The 23,565-nt window shown below is 50.8% G+C and overlaps 2 protein-coding genes across 14 annotated transcripts; one reads left to right on the plus strand and one right to left on the minus strand.

The window, feature by feature from the left end:
- The first annotated feature begins 203 nt into the window (after positions 1–203).
- On the plus strand, positions 204–12,128 carry LOC122391932 (neurogenic locus notch homolog protein 1-like). 10 transcript variants are annotated; one of them, XM_043386274.1, is made up of 12 exons: positions 204–288; positions 1,684–1,779; positions 2,597–2,786; positions 5,037–5,221; positions 7,203–7,271; positions 8,270–8,422; positions 8,580–8,753; positions 9,114–9,280; positions 9,415–9,727; positions 10,105–10,250; positions 10,844–11,040; positions 11,283–12,128. In XM_043386274.1, exons 2-12 carry the CDS (start codon positions 1,698–1,700, stop codon positions 11,380–11,382), a joined length of 1,776 nt encoding a protein of 591 aa, XP_043242209.1. In that variant the 5' UTR covers positions 204–288; positions 1,684–1,697; the 3' UTR covers positions 11,383–12,128. The 10 variants fall into 10 exon arrangements, with proteins under 10 accessions (XP_043242209.1, XP_043242214.1, XP_043242213.1 ...); XM_043386279.1 differs by having other exon boundaries at positions 2,627–2,786; XM_043386278.1 differs by having other exon boundaries at positions 271–288; positions 1,689–1,779.
- A 62-nt stretch (positions 12,129–12,190) lies between these two features.
- LOC122391935 (DNA-directed RNA polymerase III subunit RPC9-like) lies at positions 12,191–23,480 on the minus strand. Of its 4 annotated transcripts, none has more exons than XM_043386290.1 (5): positions 23,465–23,480; positions 15,826–15,898; positions 15,516–15,642; positions 14,755–14,907; positions 12,191–12,488 (listed from the first exon to the last, which is right to left on the minus strand). In XM_043386290.1, exons 2-5 carry the CDS (start codon positions 15,831–15,833, stop codon positions 12,366–12,368), a joined length of 411 nt encoding a protein of 136 aa, XP_043242225.1. In that variant the 5' UTR covers positions 15,834–15,898; positions 23,465–23,480; the 3' UTR covers positions 12,191–12,365. The 4 variants fall into 4 exon arrangements, with proteins under 4 accessions (XP_043242225.1, XP_043242226.1, XP_043242224.1 ...); XM_043386291.1 differs by lacking the exon at positions 23,465–23,480 and adding an exon at positions 20,874–20,936; XM_043386289.1 differs by lacking the exon at positions 23,465–23,480 and adding an exon at positions 20,233–20,298.
- Positions 23,481–23,565: the final 85 nt, after the last annotated feature.

Consider the following 23,565-nt stretch of genomic DNA (forward strand, 5'->3'; position numbering starts at 1 on the left):
AATGACGTTTGTCCAAAGACTCAGCTGTTGAAGATATGCGTCTTTGAATGGATGTCTCACCGGCTCCCCGAATTCCGTTAACCTTTGCGCTGTCCTGCAGGCCCCACCCGTTCTCCGAGGAGCCGGTGCGTGGCCCTGTCTGACGTCACTGTGACATCACAGGTGTGAGCGCAGTAAGGTGCGCGGTCCGGCCGGTGAGGAACCAGTGAGCGGACGGCCAGCGGGGAGGACGGTCCAGAGTGACTGACAGACACCGGGGAGGGATCGAGTCGCACGCAGCCGGCACAGGTCAGTCAGTAGGGGAGAGCGGACCAGAGTGACTGACAGACACCGGGGAGGGACCGAGTCGCACGCAGCCGGCACAGGTCAGTAGGGGAGAACGAACCAGAGTGACTGACAGACACCGGGGAGGGACCGAGTCGCACGCAGCCGGCACAGGTCAGTCAGTAGGGGAGAGCGGACCAGAGTGACTGACAGACACCGGGGAGGGACTGAGTCGCACGCAGCCGGCACAGGTCAGTCTGGGGGAGAACGGACCACTGCACAGTGACTGGCAGACACCGGGGAGGAACTGAGTCGCACGCAGCCGGCACAGGTCAGTCAGTAGGGGAGAACGGTCCAGAGTGACTGACAGGCACCGGGGAGGGATCGAGTCGCACGCAGCCGGCACAGGTCAGTCAGTAGGGGAGAGCGGACCAGAGTGACTGACAGACACCGGGGAGGGATCGAGTCGCACGCAGCCGGCACAGGTCAGTGAGCAGAGCGGACCAGATGAACCCGAGAGGAACTGATGATTTGGTCAGTGTCCGGACGGGCAAAGGGCTTGTATAAGGAAACGGTGTATCTTAGCCCGGAAAATGAGAGCATTATCCAATGTGTTTTGACTTTTGACCAGGAGTAAACATTTCTTGAAACTGAAGTAGTTTGAGTTTAGATCGCAGTAAAAATAAACTTGTTTGCTGTCGGATAAGCGCTTAGATAGCACACACAAAACTTACTATGAAAACACTTCGACGTGACTCCATGAGGCTGCACGCCGCTCGTTTATTATGCAGCCCAGTGTCGAAGCCATGAGGCTCCATCCGCGCGTCGCTGCAGTCGCCGTACGCTATCCTCAAGTTCGTCCCTGCAGTCCTCACGGGTTACGTTTGTGTGCGCTAGTGCAGTCTCCGTAGTTAGTAGGTTATGTTTATGTTCTAACCGTGCAGTCTCCTGTTACCCTCGTGTTTGCCCTTGCAGTCTCCATACGTTACGATTGTGTGCCTAGGTGCAGTCTCCACTGGTTTGGCTTCTGTCGTAAGCGATCGGTCGGTCGCTCGTCTTTACTTTGGTCTTTGCAATCTGAATCAAAATGTTGATTTCTCCCCGGCGTCTCCACTGACATCTGTTTATTCGTGCAAGGGATTTTTCACGTCAGAAGGCGTTGCCCAGTATCAACGATAATCTGGCAACAGCAATGGCATTGTTCATTACATTTGGGTGGCATCCCGGTTACTTTCAGTCAGAGTCTGAGGATGGTGACATCCCAAGTGAGTTCCAAGTTAGTCTGAATATGGTGACATCCCGAGTTCATTGGCTGAAACGGCGACTTCCTGGTACATGTCTCAGTCAGAGTCTGAGGACGTTAAAATCCCGGATGGGTTTCAGTCGGAGTCTGAGAATGGATTATCGTTTGTGTTTCAGTCAAGAGTCTGAGGATGGTGACATCCCGGTTCGTCCTGGCACCACTGGTGCTGGCTGCTGCCGTCTCGGCGCAGACGTTCATCAACTACTCCGGTGGTAAGCGTGAAAAAAGCATGACTGAGCTACAGCCTACTTTCAGCAATCGCCCACATTGCAAGGACGGCGGTGCTTATGAGGTGTCGTCCATTTGTGGCTTCCGTTTCTCGCTACTAAAAATGCGTGCTTAAATACGCGACAGGTAATACTCGACTACCTTCGGGTCTTTCGCCACGGCTTCTGCGGGAGGGGTATCCAGCTTGCATGTCTGTTTGGGTGGCTGTCTGCATGTGGGATGGAGGTGGGAGGCTTCTAAGGAGATGGTGGTAAACACATCGGTAGGAAGGAACGCCACACCCTAGTAACTGCGCTCAGTTTACATAACCTAATTAGAGTCAACTGAAAGCTAAGTGTTGCAGGCAGGTTTTTGGTTTTCTTTTCTGCCAAGCATGGTGATAAAACTGGACTAAGCACTTGTGCAATAATCAAGACTGCTTATCTTCATATTTTCATAATAATTAGCGCCATTGCAACTAATATCTAATAGTTATGCACACTTGTCGATAATGCATTACCTATCTATTATATATTTCTACCGTCAACTCTATGAACAAAGCTGTTTCCCCTGTCAGCCTACTTTTTTCAACAATGCACTGCAAAGTAGCTCTTATCCTAAAGCAGCCCGTACAGCTGTAAATAAATACTTCTCAGCAGTCCGATTGCCGGAGCTGTATAAATTCAGCATGCCTCAGTTTGTCTTCTGCACGCCGCCTGCCGCCCAGGCCGCCGCTCTGAGGCCGCGCCGCGTCGAGCCGTGTCTGTGTGCCCCTGACCAGCGAGTGTCTGTCTGTGTGCGTGTGCCGCCGGCGGCACGCAGTTCCCAGTCAGCTGGGTCTGTTGCTTCAAGGAGGGTACGCGCGCAGCGGCGTCGACCCGTGCCACCCGTCCCCGTGCGGGCCCAACACCGAGTGCAGCATCAACCACCGGGGCGTGGGCGTGTGCCGCTGCCTGCCCGGCTACTTCCCCAAGCCGGACACCGTCACCGGCTGCGGACCGCAGTGCACCAGGTGAGCGCCGGGCGTCGGAAGGAGGGGACAGGGGAGACTAAGAGCATGGGGCTGAGATGGCAATGGGAAACCTGAGGTAAGGGAAGGCCCAGGGAGACAAGGGAGACGAGAGTATGTGGGGGAGAGCTGATGAAATCGGGGAGACCCGAACACGGGTAGCGCTTACCTGCACTGGGTGAGATCCGAACTTGGAAAGGAGCAGCCCTCAGGAGATGGATTGGGCAGTCGTAGCGGCAGGAGAGGACCTCACGCCCGCGGGCAAGACTCTGAGGGAGATGTGGATCTCGATTAGGACATATTATATTAACTGATAAAAGGCCGATTATGGACAGCATCAAAACACCCTAAACGCAGCCGATGATCAACTGCACCGTCGAAACCTTATGAGCCTCATAATTTTACGCGCGCTGATTAACGTAATGATCAGCATAGAAGATGCTGATTTTCGGAGATCTTTTAGACGCCAGGGAGCCACTCAGTTTGTCACAGCCCATCAATTATTCAGCTATTAATACATGTACTTTTGGCGATGCGGAGGCTGTTTTTCCATTATGTTTTGCCTCCGCCCGTCTGAGGGAGATAAGATGAGCCCTAATGGCCGGGGTGCCACCACTCAAATTACACGTATCTGGAGGCTTGCGTGGCCTGTTCCATGTTTTATGGAGCAGCTGGTGCGTCTGCGACCGGTCGCCCACGCCTGCCTCTGTCGAGGTCGGTGGATAGGAGCCGATGCCATGGAGGGCGGTTAGCAGCTCCGACCGACCGGGAAGGTCGGCGGTCGCCATCGGTTTCGCAAATCACATTAACCGTCAGCAGCTGGAGACCAAACTATCATTACGGTTCTACTGGGACCCTTGTGGTCCATTACATTTTCATTTTTCCTCGGTTCTGTTTTATGGAAATTCAGTTATTTACACAGCAGCGTCATGAGTGCTGCACTCATAGCAAATAGCTTCCCGTGTTCCTTTGCAAGACGAACACTTCTGCTGTTTTTTTTTTCTGGACCTTTCAGCCTTCTGTTCTGCTAACTCATCACAGTTTAGGAACACTGTTATTGTTGTAACCAAACACCTGCGACGGTGTTTTTGTAACGCCCCCACAGCTCTCTCCCAGGGACCGAGCCGAGTTAGCGGATGTTCTGACAGCAGTCCCATCACCTACCAACACTGTCCTCCCCCGCGGAACAACCGACCCGAGGTCAGACCCCTGACCTCCGGCCTCCTCCCTCCGACCTCCCGCCCCTCACCCTCTCCTCCGACCCCCTCCCCCCCCCACCCGTTCCGACCAGCGACGGGCGGACGGGTAAGGACCCCTCACCCCCTCCCCCTCTGCCAAATCGACCCGGTGCTGGGCAACACCCTTGTCCCTGTACCCATCACTCGTCTTTCGCCCACTCGGGAGCCGACAGAGGACCCTGAAAACAGAGCTGACCTTGGGCGCGGGCCGCGGTCACGGCACCGGGGGCCCGACCCGGACCGGACCCCGCTGACCGGTGACCCCGCGAGGGCAGGTCACAGGGAGGTCACCAGGTGGGACATCACCTCTGAACAGGTCCCCAGATGGGGTATCAGCCCTGTACCGCTGTCACCGCGGCAGACAGAGCCGGCGGACGGCCCAGGTGTGCAGGGCAGACCGGCCGGCCCGCCCCGCCCCGCGTGGGAGGGACCTTGGACGTGAGCAGATCGCTCGGGATCGCCAGCCAGTAATTTATTCGCTCAATGCAAATGATGTGCGATGTCCTACAAATGTGGCACGGAGGCCGAGTCGAGCGGCGGGGGCGCGTCGTCGGGTTGCGAAACGCGACACCGCCACCGCGGGGAGAGGACACGGTAATGACTCGAGAAACGACGACCCCTGTTTGCAAGTACGACAGGGAGATAACTCGCAGAAAACTCCGTGTAAGGGGAGTTGCATCGCTCCAGCACAATAAAACCAATGCAATGAGAAGTTAATCAGGCTGGAAGCCGTTTGGGGCCAAAAAGGAGCATTCAAACATTCACAGATCACGAGGATACTACACGATAAATCCATCAGACATGATTTGGGTCAGGCAGCCAGGTAGAGCGAACCTGTCTCATCAACACACCACTGACAACGCATCAAACACAAAGCAGAGAGTTGATGACGCAGAATAGAGAAATAACCAAACCGGACGGCAGGCCATAAGTCTTCCGAAATATCGGCGACTGATGCATTCAGACCGCGACTCGAGAGCACCAATCTGACAGTGCCTCCTCTCCCGGTCGGCAGCGACTCCGAGTGTCCCGGCTACCGGTTCATCTGCCGCAACCAGAAGTGCGTCGACCCGTGCCAGGACGGAAACCCGTGCGGCATCAACGCCGAGTGCAACGTGGTGAACCGAGCGGTCCGGTGCACCTGTCCGCCCGGCTACGAGGGCAGCCCCTACAGCCGCTGCTCGCTGGCCTCCATCACAGGTCAGTGCCGAAATAGTGTGTATCAGGCAGTGCGGAATTTTGTTATTTATCTCTAATGAATCCAACCAACGCGTTGCAACGGTCGTATACATAGGCGTCGCCAGAGATTTTCGGTTGGGGGGGGGGGGGGGCAAAATCAACTTTTGTGTTAAATCTTGCCTTTCCCCAGTCGTTACTCACTCGTTTTACATATCGTTCGACGCGCAATGGTGCGAAGAATTCGATGGTGACAAAGTTTTCCTTCTAGCTATGACATGCAACTTCTTTACGGAGAAATTCGAAATTTTCAAATTTCTGGACAAAAACGACCGGTAGAATTACAGTGGCTGCGTTGCCGACGCACTGCAGAGGGCCCTTGTGCAGACTCTCGTCGCTCATGATCATTACCCAGAAAAAGGTGACAAACGCTCCATTTAATCCGATCACCCTGCTAAAACCTCCATTCACGCATGCATGCAGAGGTTTTACGTGAAATGCATAGGGCTTATCCCAGCCGCCGATTGTAGCGAAGTTGGGCATTCGCCGGAGACTGAGAGTGAATCTCGGAAGTGTGAATCGGAAATAATTCATCTTTGCTCAGTGAGAGGAAGTGTTTTGTTCACTCGAGTGTGAACAAAACGTTTCTCGTTTTTCGTGTGAAGGGAAGCGCTGCAAACGTGAACAAAAAATGTTTAACGGAACCAAACGTTACGCACGGCATAGCGGCAAGGGATCCCTTAGAGATAGGCTTGGGACTTCCAAGCCATTTCAGGCCACTCATGATCAGTGTGGACTCTCAGAAGCCTGCTTAGGACACCTGAGATCGGTGTGGGTCATCCCAAATATTTACGTGTATGTGGTGCTTTGGGGCTTTCCGAGCCCAAGGTGGGACCCACAGAAGCCAGTGTAGTCGGCGGGCGCTAAGAGACTGGGCCCAGGGTAAGCCTGGAGCCCTCGGATAACAGTGTGAACCGTCGGGGTCTGTGTCGAATCCCTTAAGACCCTACGAAGGGACATAAGAAACATGTGTTGCGGCCCTCAGAGGTGCACGTTAGTTGTGATCCCTCAGATGCCGGCTTGGGGTTACCAAAGTCTGTCGCTGAAAAGTTCGACTGAACTATCCGAGGCCAATTAAGGTTCTCAGAAATTTTCGAAGGCATCCTCAAAGATTCGTGTGTCCCTTCAGAGGTCTACATAATGCATAAGGTCCTCAAGTCAAAGATCCCTGTAACGATCCCTCAAAGATCCCTGTTATGGGCCCTCAGAGAGCATGGACACCAGTGGGACTTTCAGAGGCCGGTTTGGGCCCTTTGAAAGCTTCTTTAGGGCTCAGTGGAGCTCCTTAGGAGCCTGTGTGAAAAGCAAGCTCATGAGGCCTGCGGCACTTGAACGGTAGTTGAGCCTGTCACACACATTTGGCGAGAGTTGAGAAAGGCCGCGAAGATTTCGTGTCACGCTTTGAACGAAAATTATGTGTCAGTAGGCTCCAAAACTTATGAAAACCAGCTATAAAATGTAATAAAGAACCAACTAGGAACATGGAATGAATCACAGCATTGGCATTTCTGAGTCTGGAGTCGGAGTCTTGAAGATTTTTGGCGACTGCGACTCTGACTCTTGTTTGAACTGCACGCTCCAACCGAGTCTGACCTCACAGACATTCTCCGAAAGGTACCCCCATTTTTTCCCGACTCGAAAATCTCATCGGATCTGCATCGATCTCAGGGGGTGCCCGGTCCGAGGTTGGGGGGGGGCGGCAAGCTGCCCCGCTTGCCCCCCCCCCCGTGGCGACGCTAATGGTCGTATACCTGAGGTCATCCAGATCTCAGTTTGTGTTCTGGTGTTCTGATCTTATTTGACCCCCTGTCCAAGCCTCCTGTCGTACTCTGACGCTATAATCAGTCATTCTAACCTCAGGTCATGCGCTGACAGCTGAGCAACTGACTCACCGTTTTGTCCTTACGGTCGTGCACTGACCCCACTTCCCTCTGTCTCTCCCCAGCTCGTGCCAGTGGCCCCATTTACCGCGGCTCTCACAGCAACACCGTCTACCGCACCCGGAACGCCATCGGTGAGTCTATAGGACTAACCAGTGTCTTCTACAACCGGGGTCGTAGGACCAGAAGAACTGGGAGGCAGTGACTGATAGGAGTTAGTCTCAGTCAGCGGAACCCAAAAGGGGATTAAAATCTCCTCAGGGGTTTTACATAGCAAACTTTGGCTGCCAGATTTTCTTAGACAATACCTAGACATCCGCCTGTCATCCACTAACTACCTGAGAACCGCAAGTTGCCGAGCTTGCGGCCTTATATTGATGCCGTCACGAGACGCGCCAATATCTACTGTCACTGAATATGCTCGTCAGGACGAGATGGTGCTAGCATATTCCCTATTCAGTGTCAGTTAGCACCGATATAGCGGCGGGAAGCGATGAATATAAAGGAGCGGCTTTAACATCCGCGCGTGACGCGCACATCGCGGGCAGTAGCCATTGGGTCACTGCAAATCTGTGCACCGGCATTGTCATTCCACAAGGCCGCCGGATGGAGCCGACCTTGAGACGCCCGTGCACGCATACTCGTACTGATACGGATACCGATGGCACATATGGTGTCTGCAAGTGGTGCGTCATCGGACGGCGCAAGGACCTTGCGGTCGTAAAGAACGGACCGGTCGCGACACCAGGAAACTGGCCACTCTCAGGACCGGGGTGGACAATCGTGTCACAAGGACGAAGTTAATTGGGGTGCAAGGTGAAACGGAATATTTATGCGGTTCATGCCGTCCGCGAATTAGCTTTATTTTGTGACGGCAAAAATGAGTTTCCTTTTCATTGTTGAACAAAGGTGCTATCACTTCTTCCTGCATAATGTGACGTCATGTGACCTAAGGTCCTTGGGAAATACGCAGTGTAAGACGTGCAGGTAGCTAGTTACTTGCGCCCGGCCATTCTCTTGACTTGCGCCTGGCCATTCTCTTGACAGATCTATAAAATACCAGTTCGGTGTTTTACGTGTTCGGTGTTCAATACGTGGTGAACTGTATGTGACCTGACCTGACCCATTTCAGTGAGCCCGCCGGCGCCTCCCAGCGACCCCTGTTCGGGCACCGTGTGCGGCCCCAACGCCGAATGTGATGCTGTCAACGGACGAGCGGTGTGCTCGTGTCCGGCCGGTTACCAAGGCAACCCGCTGACCGGCTGCCGCCGCGGAGAGTGCACCGGTGAGTCCGCTGGTTACCAAAGCGACCCGCTGGGGGATGCTGACAGGGAGGATGTGTTGATAAGTGACTCGTCTCAAAGCAGTGTGGGGTGCCCGCTGCACAAGGCGTGTATCCTGAACTAACTCGTGACCTCACCCGTGACCGTCGGTGCCTACAGACGACGTGGAGTGCCCGCTGCACCAGGCGTGTATCGACCTGCGGTGCCAGAACCCGTGCTCGGTAGGAGTGTGCGGCTCCGGGGCCGACTGTAACGTGGAGAACCACGGCGCCATCTGCAGCTGTCCGGTGAACCACATCGGCGACCCCTTCATCAGCTGCCGATACGACCCCGGTGAGGACGGCGGAGAGGAAGGAAAGGGAGATGGTGCTGTGTTCTACTAGGTGTGGGGAGACGCACGGAAACAGGGGCAGGTAGAGGAAGAGGAACGGTGCTAGCACACAGATCGTAATAAGATAGAAACAAAGGGATAGGTGGGCAGAAATAGTCATCAAAAGATCTGATGAACTGACAGCAGACCACCGACTGGCTTGCATTACAACTACCGACAATAAGACCACCTGGGTGTACCCGGCGCTCGGGCGTCCCCTTGGCGCACTCGTGTCTTCTTGTCATGCCTCCCTCCGATCAGCAGCGTCCTCTGACCTCCGCCTGAACTCCGTCTGACCTCCGTATCACCACCGTCCACCGCAGAGGCCGCCTGCTCGCCGTCTCCGTGCGGCACCAACACCAACTGTAAGGTGGAGGGCGGCCGGGCCGTCTGCAGCTGCATCCAGAACTACATCGGCAACCCGCTGTCCGGCTGTCGGCCAGAGTGTGTCTCCAACGGCGAGTGCGCCGGCCACCAGACCTGCGTCCAGGTGAGGGCTGCCCCGGAACTCGAGTGCTCAATAAACACTAAAGAACACTTGTAAGCCAAGCTCACAGATGTTGCTCACAGTCGGCTGAGGATTTCCCTCGCCCCCACTGACCCTCCTCCCTCTCCCGCCCTCAGAACCGGTGCCAGAACGCGTGCTCGGAGGGCGCCTGTGGCCAGGGGGCTCGCTGTGAGGCGGTCAACCACCGGGCCGTGTGCAGCTGCCCTCAGTACTACCGTGGCAACGGCCTGACCGGCTGCTACCCCGAGTGCACGAGCCACAGCGAGTGCGCCGCCCACCAGGCGTGCTTCCAGCTGCGCTGCACCGACCCGTGCGCCGGCGCCTGCGGGGTCGGCGCCGAGTGTAAGGTCACCAACCACAAGGCCATCTGCTCGTGCCCCAAGGGCTACGAGGGTCACCCGTTCGACAGCTGCCGGCCGGCACAGCCCAGTGAGTGGGGCGGGATGGCAATACCGGGCTGGACCCGATCGGGACGACTACTCGGGGATGGGATTGACCGCGAACGGAGAACTGAGAGGCAGTTCAGGCAACGGACAAAGGGGCATGATAGCCACGGGGCATATAGATAGGGACACGAGGGACGAAAGTGAACAGGCAAGCCCAGCTCAACTTGAAGAATAATCTCGCAAACCACAGCGACATGCCATCGTAAGCGTTTAGCTTGACCCGGCCATGCTCGGGGGAGAACGCGTAGTCGGCAGTCGTGTAGCACGTGTAGCAAATGTGCGATCGGCAACTGGGTTGACCTACAATCGATCCATCTCTTGCTTCCCGGTTGACCGGACGGGACCCTTCTAACCCTGCAGAGGACCTGTGTTCGCCAAACCCGTGCGGCCAGAACGCCGAGTGTAACCCGGGCACGGACAACACGGGAGCGCCGCGGCCCGTCTGCACGTGCCCGCGCGGCTACTTCGGAAACGCCCTCTCCTTCTGCCAGCGCGGAGAGTGCGAGGTAAGGGGTGATAAAAGATGGAGAGGAGCATAATGGGAGAGGCACCGTTCCGTGCTTCTATCCTCAGGATACTGAAATCCTTCTCCTCCACGCCGCAACCCCCCTCCGGGCTGGACAGGCAACTTTATCTCATGCGGGCTGCTCTCTTAGAGCGGCACCGCTGCTCCTGAGGGAGCGCACCCCGTAGCCGGGTGCAGTGAGTGCCTTGGGGCTGGGTGGCCTGTCCTCTGGACGGGCTCAGCCCCGGCGACTCACTAGGGTGCCTGCCCAGACCAATGTCTCCCCCTAATTCCTATCATCCTTCCGGCTCTGCAATGGTCTTGTCAGACCGAAAGGGCCTAACCCAACAAAACAAAAACAAAAACAAAAATAATGGGAGAGGGCATGGAGAGCAGGGAGCGATAAAATTGAGACAATGTTGTGCTGCGCTTAGTGGTCGATAACATCAGCAGCATAGTAGAGCAAGCCTTTCTATTCGAGCATCACTCTGTAATGTCCCTCCACCCATGTCGATGTCAGCTCTGGACGTTGACCAGACACGAGACCGGTTCGCCCAACACCCGCAGTGAACCAAAGCTCCCGTCTATCCCCAGACTGCGGCCGACTGCAGCTCCAGCCAGGCCTGCTACGGCTACCACTGCCGCAACCCGTGCATCAGCGAGGCGGGCGGCAGCGTGTGTGGTACCAACGCGCTCTGCAACGCCAAGAACCACAAGGCGGTCTGCTACTGTCCGCAGGAGTACACCGGCGACCCGCTCACCGAGTGCCGCCTGAAGCCCGTGGCCAGGAGGTGAGCCGGAGAGGGAGTGGCGACGGGAGGATGGGAATAATCTATAGTCTATACCCGAGTGGAGCACAAAGTACGACTTCAGCCCAGCTGTGACGAATGGGTAGAGAGTTAAGAGTTAGGTAAGCCTTCCGGGTTCGGCTTGTAAGCGATGTTTTCCCAATCTCTGGGAAGAATCGGTTCAAACGTCGAGTGAGTTTCGATACCGACAGCTACTGACGGTTTTCCGTTTTCACGTCCTACAGCAACATCCGGCGCTACAAGCGTTTCCTGGACGGTCTGCTGTCTCTGGCCAGGAAGGAGGCGGAGCAGGAGGCTGCCGAGGAGGCTACTGAGGAGCAGTGAGACGGGAGCGACTTCACAGACCACGGCAGACGACAGCGAGTCAGGAGTCGATGCAGTGTGACAAGCGAGAGAGGGCGTAATGTCACAGGGAGAGAGATTCAGTGTAGCGTGACGCTGGAACAGCGGAGGACTCTGGCCCATACGATCGTGGTAAGCGGTAGTAGCTGGAGATGGTACAGCCATCTGGTGGATAGCATTACCCAGGCAACAAACTAGATGGCGCCTGGTTGGAGAAATATGCATCGTTTAGGCTGCAGAAGCCGTTCCTTAGAACTAAGAGGGATGCCTGACTGTCTAAAACGTCAGGGCGAACTGCAAAGGACACCCCGGCGGACTTCTAGGCGCCCTGGCGGCCTGCTAAGCGCCGTGGCGGACTGCTGGGGGCGCTGCCGTCGAGGTCATTAGTCTCTCTGGCACTATGTGCTCGCACAGTCCACGACAACTCATTAACTCATGCGCCGTTCAGCATCGGGCCTCGCCGAGCCCGCGGGCCCCTCATACTCATCTCACGGGACCGGGACGCTGCCGGCTGCTCTGGGGCCAGGCTGACCTCACCCGAACCGGCCGGGTCGGTAGGGCTGCCCGGCTCCCAGGGCAGTGTGCCCCGCCAGACACTCATCACACAGGGCTAACATAAACCGCGGTTCAGCGCGCTTCATTACTACATCCAGTGTATGTGTGTTCGTGTGGCACCTTGTGGTTTTAACATGTCAGAGATAAGACAATACACCGTCTAGCGAGACGAATCGCCCTGTTTTTAAGCGTGAAAGACCGAGACTGTGTCACTTCATAACGTTGATAGAGAAGCCAGACAGCAATGTAGACATCTTTATAAAACAGCATCACAGCTCAACAGCATGTTGACCAATAACAAGAACACTCATAGACCAACCCATAGACCAACGTGGTGAGATCCCCAGACACTGTCGGTGTGCCAATGACCCCCCCCCCCCTTCCCGCGCACCCAGACCAACTGCCGCGGCTCACGTGTCTTCCGCTCCGTCGGCGGCGGCCTCCTCTGGCGGACCGGGCAGCAGCGTCTTCACCAGGTTCAGGATCTCCTCCACCTCCTCGTCCTTGAGACGCTCCTCGGACTCCTCGATAATCTGCGGCGGGATGCGGTGCGACGCTGGGGTTAGGAAAACACAGAAGTGCAGATCGGTAAACAGGTTAAAGGTAGTGTGCCACCTTTGAAAGATTTCCCATTTTATTTTTCCTAGGATAAGAAGCTTCTGTTTTTACCTAATATCGCAAAAAAAAATCAAAAATGGGCCTGGAATAGTGCCTTTTTCGCCTAAAAGTTTATCGGTTTTTAGATATGTATAACAAGGGTCCGTATCAAAGCGTCCAAAACCGCAGCATCCAAAGTACGCAACATCCAAAACCGTAGCGTCCAAAGTACGCAACGTCCAAAATACGTCCAAAATCGGGTTTATAGGGGGCATTCACAAAGTTCAAAACCGAAACATCCAAAAACGCAACGTCCAAAAACGTATCATCCAAAAAACGCAACATCCAAAGTACGTAACCTCCAAAACCACAACGTCCAAGACCACGACATCCAAGGCACGCAACATCCAAAACCAACCTAACCTAACCTAACCTAACCTAACCTAACCTACTGATTTTTGCCTATCCCTAACCCAACCTAACCTAACCTAACCTCACCTACTGATTTTTGCCTACCGGGGATAAGGAAACCCAACCTAACCTAACCTAACCTAACCTAACCTAACCTAACCTAACCTAACCTAACCTAACCTAACCTAACCTAACCTAACCTAACCTAACCTAACCTAACCTAACCTAACCTAACCCAACCTAACCTAACCTAACCTAACCTAACCTAACCTAACCTAACCTAACCTAACCTAACCTACTGATTTATGCCTACCGGGGATAAGGAAAGCTAACCTAACCTAACCTAGCCTAACCTAACCTAACCTAACGGTTTTGGATGTTGCGTACTTTGGATGTTGCGTACTTTGGATGATGCGTCCTTGGATGTTGCGTTTTTGGATGTTGCGGTTTTGGATGTTTCGGTTTTGGACGTTGTGAATGCTCCCTATATACCCGATTTTGGACGTATTTTGGACGTTGCGTACTTTGGACGCTGCGGTTTTGGATGTTGCGTACCTTGGATGCTGCGGTTTTGGACGCTTTGATGGTCCCCCGTATAACAACTGTAGTGGGCTCACCTGCAAACAGGCGTCGGGCAACAATCGCGAATGCGGCGCACTTGTGACAATAAGCAAAGGTCATTATAGTGTTACGACCATACGACGTACGGGAATGAGTTATCAGCTGTCTAATCGTAGACAACACAATGTCGAGCCTTAAACTGTAAGCCCGTATTGGTATTGTTTCTTTTATTTGGCTGTCGAACATTATTTATGGTTTGAAATATGATTTTATGTAAAATAATTGATATGAAAAAGCCGTCTTATAAGTTATGACCCCATTTCACCACACGCAAGTGGCAGAAATGACAATGATCAGCTGACGCATTTTTCTTGGCCGAAGTCAGAGCGCGCAGCCCGACGCACCACCACCGCACCACAAAGTATGAGCAGAAGCCGCGCCCAAAGCCAGGGCCCCGGTAACGTGAGGTAGCCGGGTCGGGGCAGCGTGCGCTGACCCAAGCCGGGGCCGCAGCTTTGGGCGCGGTCTACCGCATCCCCGCGGGCAGCCCCGGGCTATCACATGACACCGGGAGGACGCGCGGCTCCGGCTTGGGTCAGCGCACGCTGCCCTGACTCGGCTACCTCACGTTACCGGGGCCCTGGCTTTGGGCGTGGTCTACCGCACCACCTAACAGGCGTGTTCGAAACCGCAAGAGCTGATGATGAACGGGTTTATCGAAACTTGATTGGATGAGCATATCGGTAATAGCGATTTCAGTGTGTGCATTTATTGTTCATAGTGGTGTGAAATGTGGTTGGGGTACGACCGACAACCCGTCGGGGCGAATTTCGCACTGGGGTACTCAAAATTTGAAGAATTTAAGACGTTTCCATGAGTTTTGAAGGTATGGATAAGTTCTAAAAATCCGGTTCTCCTTATCTGGGCCATTAACTCCATACGGTCCAGGAAAGCTGGCACACTACCTTTAACGGAACAAAGCTGACAGGATATCCGCAGAAGAGTTACAAAATCTCTATTGACACTACGAACTTAGCACCCGACCCAGCGAGACACGAGTAGGACACCATCGAGACGTCTGACAAAGAGAGTTGTTGATCGCAGGGTATCCCGCAGGACAGCGCCCCTCTTAACTTTTCTCTAGTTGGCCGAGCAGCGAACCCCCATAGTCCGCCCGCCGTGAGCCCTGGGCGAGGGCACGGCACCCAGCAGGCACCCAGCGTCACTCACCAGCTGAATCTCCACGGCGGAGGTAGGCCGCGTGTTGAGCAGCTGCAGCTTCTCCGACTTGGTCAGCTGGAACTTGGTCAGGGCCAGCAGGAACTCGCGTATGCAGCGCTCAGACTGGTACTTGCATGGAGTGCTCTCCAAGAACCTCAGCGTCTACAGCACAGAGAGACAACACATGGTGAGAAAAGCACAAGGATGACATCACACCCCTCAACATCCACAGGAGTTACACAACAGACCCAGTGTGTGCCTGGAAAGCACTGGGCCGATGACAGTGATATATGACGATGGATTAGGGTTTGTGATAGTCATTGGCGCCCAGACTTCCTGCTCCTGGTTACATATGTAGTACAGCAGTTCAAAAAGAATGTACGCAGCTAATGGATGATCTAAAAAGAGGGAAGATCAATATGATCCAGAGGTCCTACATCGTTGTTGTTTCCAGTAACAGACTTCAGAATGGATGGTAATGACTAAGTCTGGTCAGTTTTCTGTCAGTGACATCATCTCAGCTAAAGAATGATAAGACCAAGGCCCTAAATACAGGATAAGACATCAAAATCACTGCTATAAAAAGGAACATAAAAGCAAAAGAGAACTGATAAGATATTCACTCGCGATGAGATCGACCAACAGGCAACAATTACGACATCAAATGTACCTATGTAAATTTCCAATGCATGCCAATGTTCTCAGTTTATAGTGACATTCTTATGAAATCTTATTTTGCTAATTCTTGCTTGACAGCAGAGCCAACTTACCTCATATGTAATAGTGGCCAAATTCTTCTGTTGACTTTTCTTCTTCTTACCAGACGATTGTTTCTTTACATCTTGCAGGAGCTCATATACCTCAAAGTTGCAGAGTACTGCACTGCTTGCATCAAGTCTGAAACATATAATAGGCAGATATAATTAGTTATGTTGATAGACAATGTTATGTATCTTACATGATTATATATTTAAGCATATATGCATTATATATCTCTCAGTATCAAAACAGTGCCAACAACAATTTTCCATTCACCATAAAATTACAAGGCTTTTGGTTTGGAATCAGGTGCATACTTACATTTCCATTTTGTCCACTTGTCAAGAAATTATGCAAAAACTTCTCTATTAGAAATACCATGAGACCTTTTTACCTGAAATAGTTAGAGTAAGGCTCAAGTTCTAACACTGCCACCTATGTACAAGAGCAGCTGTATAAAGTGGATGCTACACTCGCAGCTTGAACCTACCCAGCCAGCCATCCCAAATGGGGCCCACATGGGCTGGAAGTGGGGAATCTGGGCGAATGTGGGCCGGGCTACATCTGGGTATGTCATGGGCGTCCAACTAGGTCCCAGATGGACTAAATGGGCTAACTTTACGTGCTGGACTTGGCCGGCGCCTCCACTGTGCCACTACCCTGACAGACTCCTGATCTGGCAGCCGCCTGGGCACACCCCTGCCCGCGTCCCTGCGAGGTCGCTGATACTGTATCGCCGGCGTTCGTTGTGTGGTGGCGCGGCCGCGGGCGGCATCCACGCTTCCGTTCTCTACCGGCCGCCGGCCGCCCACCTGCAGTGATAGCGTAGTGTAGTGGTTAGGGTCCCCGCATCATGTTCCATTGGTCTTGAGTTCGAATCTCTGGGGATCTAGTGAGAGACAAAGGGTACGCGGTTCTCCCACGTGTGACCATATTGTTTTTTTTTTTATTCACGCGGAAATAGTGGACGACATAAGCTAGGTACCAAATCCCAATTAAAATCCATGTCTGCCTTTTGCATGTGTCCGTGTGAGTCCCAACTGGGAAAACCCGTGTGGGACCCATATACATACATATATCCCAGCTGGGTCCCACATGGGCCCCATCTGGGGTGCCCAGATGGGACCCAGTTGGACGCTCATGACATTCCCATCTGGGTCCAAGGTGGGCAGCCCAGATGGGTCCCAGTTTGGTGCCCACTTGGGGCCCATGTGGGCCCCACTTGGGAAGGCTGGCTGGGTTGCTGCAGTGCCTACAAATGAAAATCAGCCTGCACTCTGCAGCCATCCTGCAAATGACCTCACTCCTGAACAAAAACATGTGCATAGAATTATATTATTGGTCTGCATGCATTTTGTGATTTGTATTAAATGGAACATGATCTTCGTGAGGGAAGCCGCAAAGCCACCTAATGAAAATGGAAAACTACCTATACTGTATCGTCTGTATCTATGCATTTGCAACGTCATCAGTGGGAACAGCATGAGCGGACTGCAATAGATCTTTTGCAAGCAGATACCCTTCATAGTTTATTTTCCCCACAATTATCCCAGAATAAATGGATATTGGATCATTCCTCTCCAACACCTTCTCTTAGCATGTACATGTTGCAACACAAGGATACATAATTCAGCCCTTTATTATCTATTTCAGCAAATAGGTACCTGCCAACTTCATAATTGCAATGGAGGATTCTGAAAAGAAAATGGAGAAAAGCAAAAATCTGGGTATAATAGGGCTTCACACTGTTCCAGCATTGGAACTGTGGCTTCTTCCTAGTTCCAGCATTTTATTCCCCTAGTGGATTAACCCTGTCTAACATTTAGGCATATAGGGACCCACTTGGGGTCACAGTTGTTTTTGCCACTTGCCCCAGTTGAGATGTAAAGTTAATAGTCAGTAGTCACACATGGCTTAAGTAGGGTCAGCCAAACCAGTCTAGTCCCAAATTATTGTCAATATTTGTATATAGAGGAAAGAAAAGGCTTAGTAAAATCGATCTATTTTGAAGTATTGCATTCAGATTTCAGGGGCCCTACCTAAGCATTAACTATCAGCTTTGCATCTCAACTGGGGCAAGAGGTGAGAACAGCTGCTGCCCTGAGCCAGAGCAGGTTCTGAAAGGCTAAATGCTGGATGGGGCTAACCCACCCAGAGCATACTAGACTGAGAACAATACGACCTGACTGTGACTTGGACTCTTTTGACCTGACAAGCTTTTGAAGAAAAAAAACTGAGACAGGGAAAACCTGGCCATCTGGTTAATACAAAAAGGGCAAATCGACTCATTTAAATCCAATATAACAATGACAAATTCCTGCCATGCTGATGTACAAGTCACAACCAAGAGAGCAAAAAAGCACATAATGGATGGGTCCTAATTGTAATCATAATCAATGCATGGAGCATGGCATTATGCATATATCAACTCAATCAAGGCCTCTCACACAGGGGCGTCGTTTTGTATAGGCCTGGGAGTGCCCGAGCACTACCAATGTTCAGCTGAGCACTACCAATGTGTTGTTGAGCACTACCAACATTTTTCTTCACTTATTGAGAAAATTGCATTCAAACATGTCATACAAATAAAATGAATGAGGTTCTTATGTATAAAATCAACATGATAGCAAGTAACTTCAATGGTAAGTGGTAACTATTGATGAAAATCTATAGACTTACTCCACAAGTAGATTGAATTTGAATTGGTTGACCAATGCAATCTTCTTGTAGCGTACCTAAGTCCATAAATTTCCATCAATACCTAGGTATCATTTTCACTTTCCACGACCACATCATGTCATTACGTCAAGTAATTTCAAGTTATGTGGTACCTACCTACCTACCTACCTACCTACCAAGTTTCACAATAGTCAGGGGCGTCGTTTTGTATAGGCCTGGTAGGGCCCGAGCCTTACCAATGTTTATTTGGGCCCTACCAATGTTCGCTGAGCCCTACCAATCTTTTGTCACTTATCAGTTGATAAAAATCAAAATAAACAGATAAGCAAATATTAAATAAGCACATATGCAGTACATAAATAAGGTTCTAGCCACAGTAGGTGCATGTAGCTGACAATGAGGTTTCACGTGTCCAGGACTCCGGTCCTTAATGGATTTTAAGAGGCTCGAAAACGCAATTGGTTATAGAGGTCCATAACTGCCTCTGAGTCCCGCATACCACGCGACCGCCCCCTAATAGACCCCGATCCGTCTCCACACCAGCCGCTGGAGGCCCTACACCGACTTCGGAAGGTGCCGCGGTGCTCCAGAATAGGCCATAGGTATATTGATTTGAGCAAGGATTTGAGTGGGTGATGCAGCCTGATTCCCCAGGGTTCAACGCCAACTCATTACCGCATCAGACCCCGAAAACTGAAGCTCGTAACTACGAGGGGCGTTCAAAAAGTTTCGGGCCGAACAATGAAGGAGTTGGAATTTTACCCTGCAAGGCGGTGTGTTAAATGATGTGTTATTGGGATGTCCACTTACGCAAATTAAGTAAGTGGCCATTAATTAAGTCTCTTCTGTGATTGATTCGGGCTTCTATTCGTAGCATAGTTCGCCATTTCGGATAGGATGGGCGACGCCCAGAAGAGAGCAGTGATTCGTTTCATAGTAGTTAGTGCAGAAAAGGCACCAAGCGTTAACCCTCGCCCTGGGCATTTTTCATAACACGGCCTGGCAGGGGGAGGGGTCGATGCGACCCCCCTCCGCTCGTCAACTTTCCAAAACAGGGGCACACAATTGATGATGTGCGTCCATTCGATAAACATCGAGGAGAGGCTATAGGGAAGCTGATGTAAAGTGTGCACCTGATCCGCGACCACGCACCTGCGCACATGGGCGGGATGACGAACAGTGAAGCGATGAGCTTCGAGTTGTTGTCGCATCCACTTTTTTCTCTCCGAATCTTGCACACTCTGGTTAGTGGTTACCACCTCTTCCCCAACATAAGAAAATTAGCAGCGGCAACCTCGCTAACAGCAGGGAGACGAAATCAGCCGTCTTGGACGTGCAGGATGGGTCCAAAACCCACTTGGTTATGGAGGCCTTGAGGGCTCTCGCGAAGCGCTGCGCGAAATGTGTTTGTCTTAACGGTGTTTATTTGAATAAATGAACTTTTTGGTCTAATGAGTCGATGCTGTATCTCTCTGCTCCTTCATGGTCGGGCCCGTAGCTTTCTGAACGCCCCTCGTACTGTCATCCTTTTATTTTGGCAAGCAGGTCTTTCTAACTATCGTTGTGTTTCCAGTCCTCGTTAGTTGTTGAACCCTTCAATTGGCGTGGGTCTTCAAAACCGTTCCTGGCCCCGCAGCCGTCTTTTTTAGTCGGCTTGGGCCCTCAAAGCTGTTCCTGTCCCCTTTCAGCACAGCCGTCCTTTTAAGTCGATGTGGGCCTCTTTCAGAATGGCGTGCATTCCTCCGACACTATTGCCTATATAACTGCACGTTTTGTGCATGGCGTCCGGTGTGGACCCAGATTTCCAAAGTTTTTTTTGTGTTTTTTTTTAGATTTCGGTTAGTCTTGTCAATTATCGGGGTTACATGAGCACAGTAAATACGTATTTAGCCGCTAATTCGAATTAGGAACGCATTACCGACTCATGTAGCCACCTGCTAGTACGAATCGGCGATCCGATCCGCGGTTACATGAGCAAAGCAAATACGTATCACGATCGGATTCACCGCTAATGCGAATCAGGAGCGTACTACCGACTCATGTATCCACCTGCTAATACGAATCGGCGGTCCGAACAAAATCCGCTGGGAAAGAGGCTTAGAAGCGAATAGGACCAAGATACGTATTACAGGAACTATTTCTTCGCAAAAAGAAACATTAAAATGCAAAATAATAGGTATTTTTTCATTTTCTTCTTTTGAAATAATATTTAAAAAAATATGTCGGTATGTTGTCAAGTTTTCAACAAAAAATTTAGAGAAAACCAAATAGTAAATATCCACATAATTTCAGTTGAAACATTTTTCTGACAGCACTACAGACGAATCAAGAGAGGCAATTGCCCAATGAGTCAAAGCAAGACAACTTTATGTTCAACCTTTTTTGTTAAGTTAATTGAGAATGTTTTGAGCAGATTAAATGCAAAAAAGACATAAGATAATAAATTTTTAATTTAGTCACCTCTATTGCTACGGAAGTGCGCCACATTTGTATGCTATTCCGTTTGTAATGCGCATCGGGCCGAGAGCCAAACTAGATCCGTTTGACGTCACTTACCGGGGTTACATGAGCGATCCGTTCCAAATACGCACTACGCTAATGCGCATCAGCTCCCCACAAACGTATCTACGGCACCGGTTACATGAGACTAATTCGTTTTATCTACGTCAAACGGATCTTGTTTGGCTCACCCGGGCTGACTCCTCGACGGCCGGTAATTCGTATCACAAACGGAATAGGATTAGCGTACAGTCATGGCGCAGTTGCGGCATTTACCGGAACGACTGAACTAAATTTTAAATAGTTATATCATTTGATAGGCTCAAAAACATTTAAAATTAACATGAAATCAAAAAATGAAAACAAAGTTTTCTTGTTTTAAGTCAGTGGGCACTGATTCGCCATGCAGCGACAGCAGGGTGGTCAGAAAAAATTATGTATCAAAATATTTCTTTCATTTATTTCACATCCAAAGACTAAACCAAAATACCAACATTTTTTTTTTGCTATTTTCTACGAGGCAGCCAATAAAAAAATGCTTAGTATTTTGCATTTTGACGCTTCCAGTCAGCAAAGAATAGTTCTTGTGAAATACGGCCCGAATCGTGTGCCTCGGACGTTTCGGTTACATGAGCGATCCGTTCCAAATACGCACTACGCTAATTCGAATCAGCTCCCCAAGAACGCATTCAGTGCACCGACTACATGAGCAAATTCGTATCAGTGACGTCAAACGGATCTAGTTGGCTCTCGGCCCGATGCGCATTACAAACGGAATAGCATACAAATGTGGCGCACTTCCGTAGCAATAGAGGTGACTAAATTAAAAATTTATTATGTTATGTCTTTTTTGCATTTAATCTGCTCAAAACATTCTCAATTAACTTAACAAAAAGAAGTTGAACATAAAGTTGTCTTGCTTTGACTCATTGGGCAATTGCCTCTCTTCATTCGTCTGTAGTGCTGTCAGAAAAATGTTTCAACTGAAATTATGTGGATATTTACTATTTGGTTTTCACTATATTTATTGTTGAAAACTTGACAAAATACCGACATATTTTTAAATATTATTTTAAAAGAAGAAAATGAAAAAAAATACCAATTATTTTGCATTTTAATGTTTCTTTTTGCGAAGAAATAGTTCCTGTAATACGTATCTTGGTCCTATTCGCTTCTAAGCCTCTTTCCCAGCGGATTTTGTTCGGACCGCCGATTCGTATTAGCAGGTGGATACATGAGTCGGTAGTACGCTCCTGATTCGCATTAGCGGTGAATCCGATCGTGATACGTATTTGCTTTGCTCATGTAACCGCGGATCGGATCGCCGATTCGTACTAGCAGGTGGCTACATGAGTCGGTAATGCGTTCCTAATTCGAATTAGCGGCTAAATACGTATTTACTGTGCTCATGTAACCCCGATAACTGATACGAATTTGCTCATGTAGTCGGTGCTCTAAATGCGTTCTTGGGGAGCTGATGCGAATTAGCTTAGTGCGTATTTGGAACGGATCGCTCATGTAACCGAAACGTCCGAGGCACACGATTCGGGCCGTATTTCACAAGAACTATTCTTTGCTGACTGGAAGCGTCAAAATGCAAAATACTAATCATTTTTTTTATTGGCTGCCTCGTAGAAAATAGCAAAAAAAAATGTTGGTATTTTGGTTTAGTCTTTGCATGTGAAATAAAATGAATGAAATATTTTGATAGATAATTTTTTCTGACCACCCTGCTGTCGCTGCATGGCGAATCAGTGCCCACTGACTTAAAACAAGAAAACTTTGTTTTCATTTTTTGATTTCATGTTAATTTTAAATGTTTTGAGCCTATCAAATGATATAAGTATTTAAAATTTAGCTCAGTCGTCCCGGTAAATGCCGCAACTGCGCCATGACTGTACGCTAATCCTATTCCGTTTGTGATGCGAATTACCGGCCGTCGAGGAGTCAGCCCGGGTGAGCCAAACAAGATCCGTTTGACGTAGATAAAACGAATTAGTCTCATGTAACCGGTGCCGTAGATCCGTTTGTGGGGAGCTGATGCGCATTACCGTAGTGCGTATTTGGAACGGATCGCTCATGTAACCCCGGTAAATGACCAGGGCGAAAAATAAGTGGCCGAAATCCGATGAGAAAGGCAGATTTGGCTTGTAAGCCCCGTCATATATGGCCAGCCGCCGCCTTTGGGCACTACCAATCATTTTCGGAAAACGACACCCCTGCTCTCACATATTATAAAACATCATTCTTGATAACCTACAGTGACAAGACAAGCAAGAATAAACACTAAAAAGATGTAAAAATAGATAAAATCTGAGCCCTGTTCAAGTGCTCTGCGGCCGCCGCGGCTCCCGCGGCCGGGAGGCGGAGCCTAATTTCGGTTGGGTTGAACACCCTCGCGGCTGCGGCCGCTGCGGCCGGCGACGAGAATGGCACAGTTATTTTGAAAGGAGATGCTGATAAAAATTTTGTGTGTAATGGCTATATAATGGCTTTATCACTTCAATTAGTACCTTTTTGAAGCAATTATTCCTTAACAACATAATAAAATCAACCGAAACAAAGAGCGAAATCCGCAATGTTTTGTCTCACGCGCGCAGTTTATGTCGAAGTTTCCCTGCGGGTCGCTCCCGAGCGACCGCGGGAGCCGCAGGAAGAGCTACGCATTACCCAGAATGCTGCTCTCGCCTGATTGGCCGCCAGCTAAGCTCCGCCTTTTTGGCCGCGGGAGCCGCGGCGGCCGCAGACACTTGAACAGGGCTCCGGCAACTCAGCGCCGAACCTTCACACACACACAGATGTAACGGAAGTTGGCACAGATTCAGCACAGATTCAGCACAGCACAGATTCGGTAGGGGGAAAAAAGGCCCCGGTAGAGGGAAA

This window comes from Amphibalanus amphitrite, unplaced genomic scaffold (genome assembly GCF_019059575.1).
Source record: "Amphibalanus amphitrite isolate SeventyFive unplaced genomic scaffold, NRLGWU_Aamphi_draft 000462F_arrow, whole genome shotgun sequence".
In the NCBI taxonomy this organism is placed as follows: domain Eukaryota; kingdom Metazoa; phylum Arthropoda; class Thecostraca; order Balanomorpha; family Balanidae; genus Amphibalanus; species Amphibalanus amphitrite.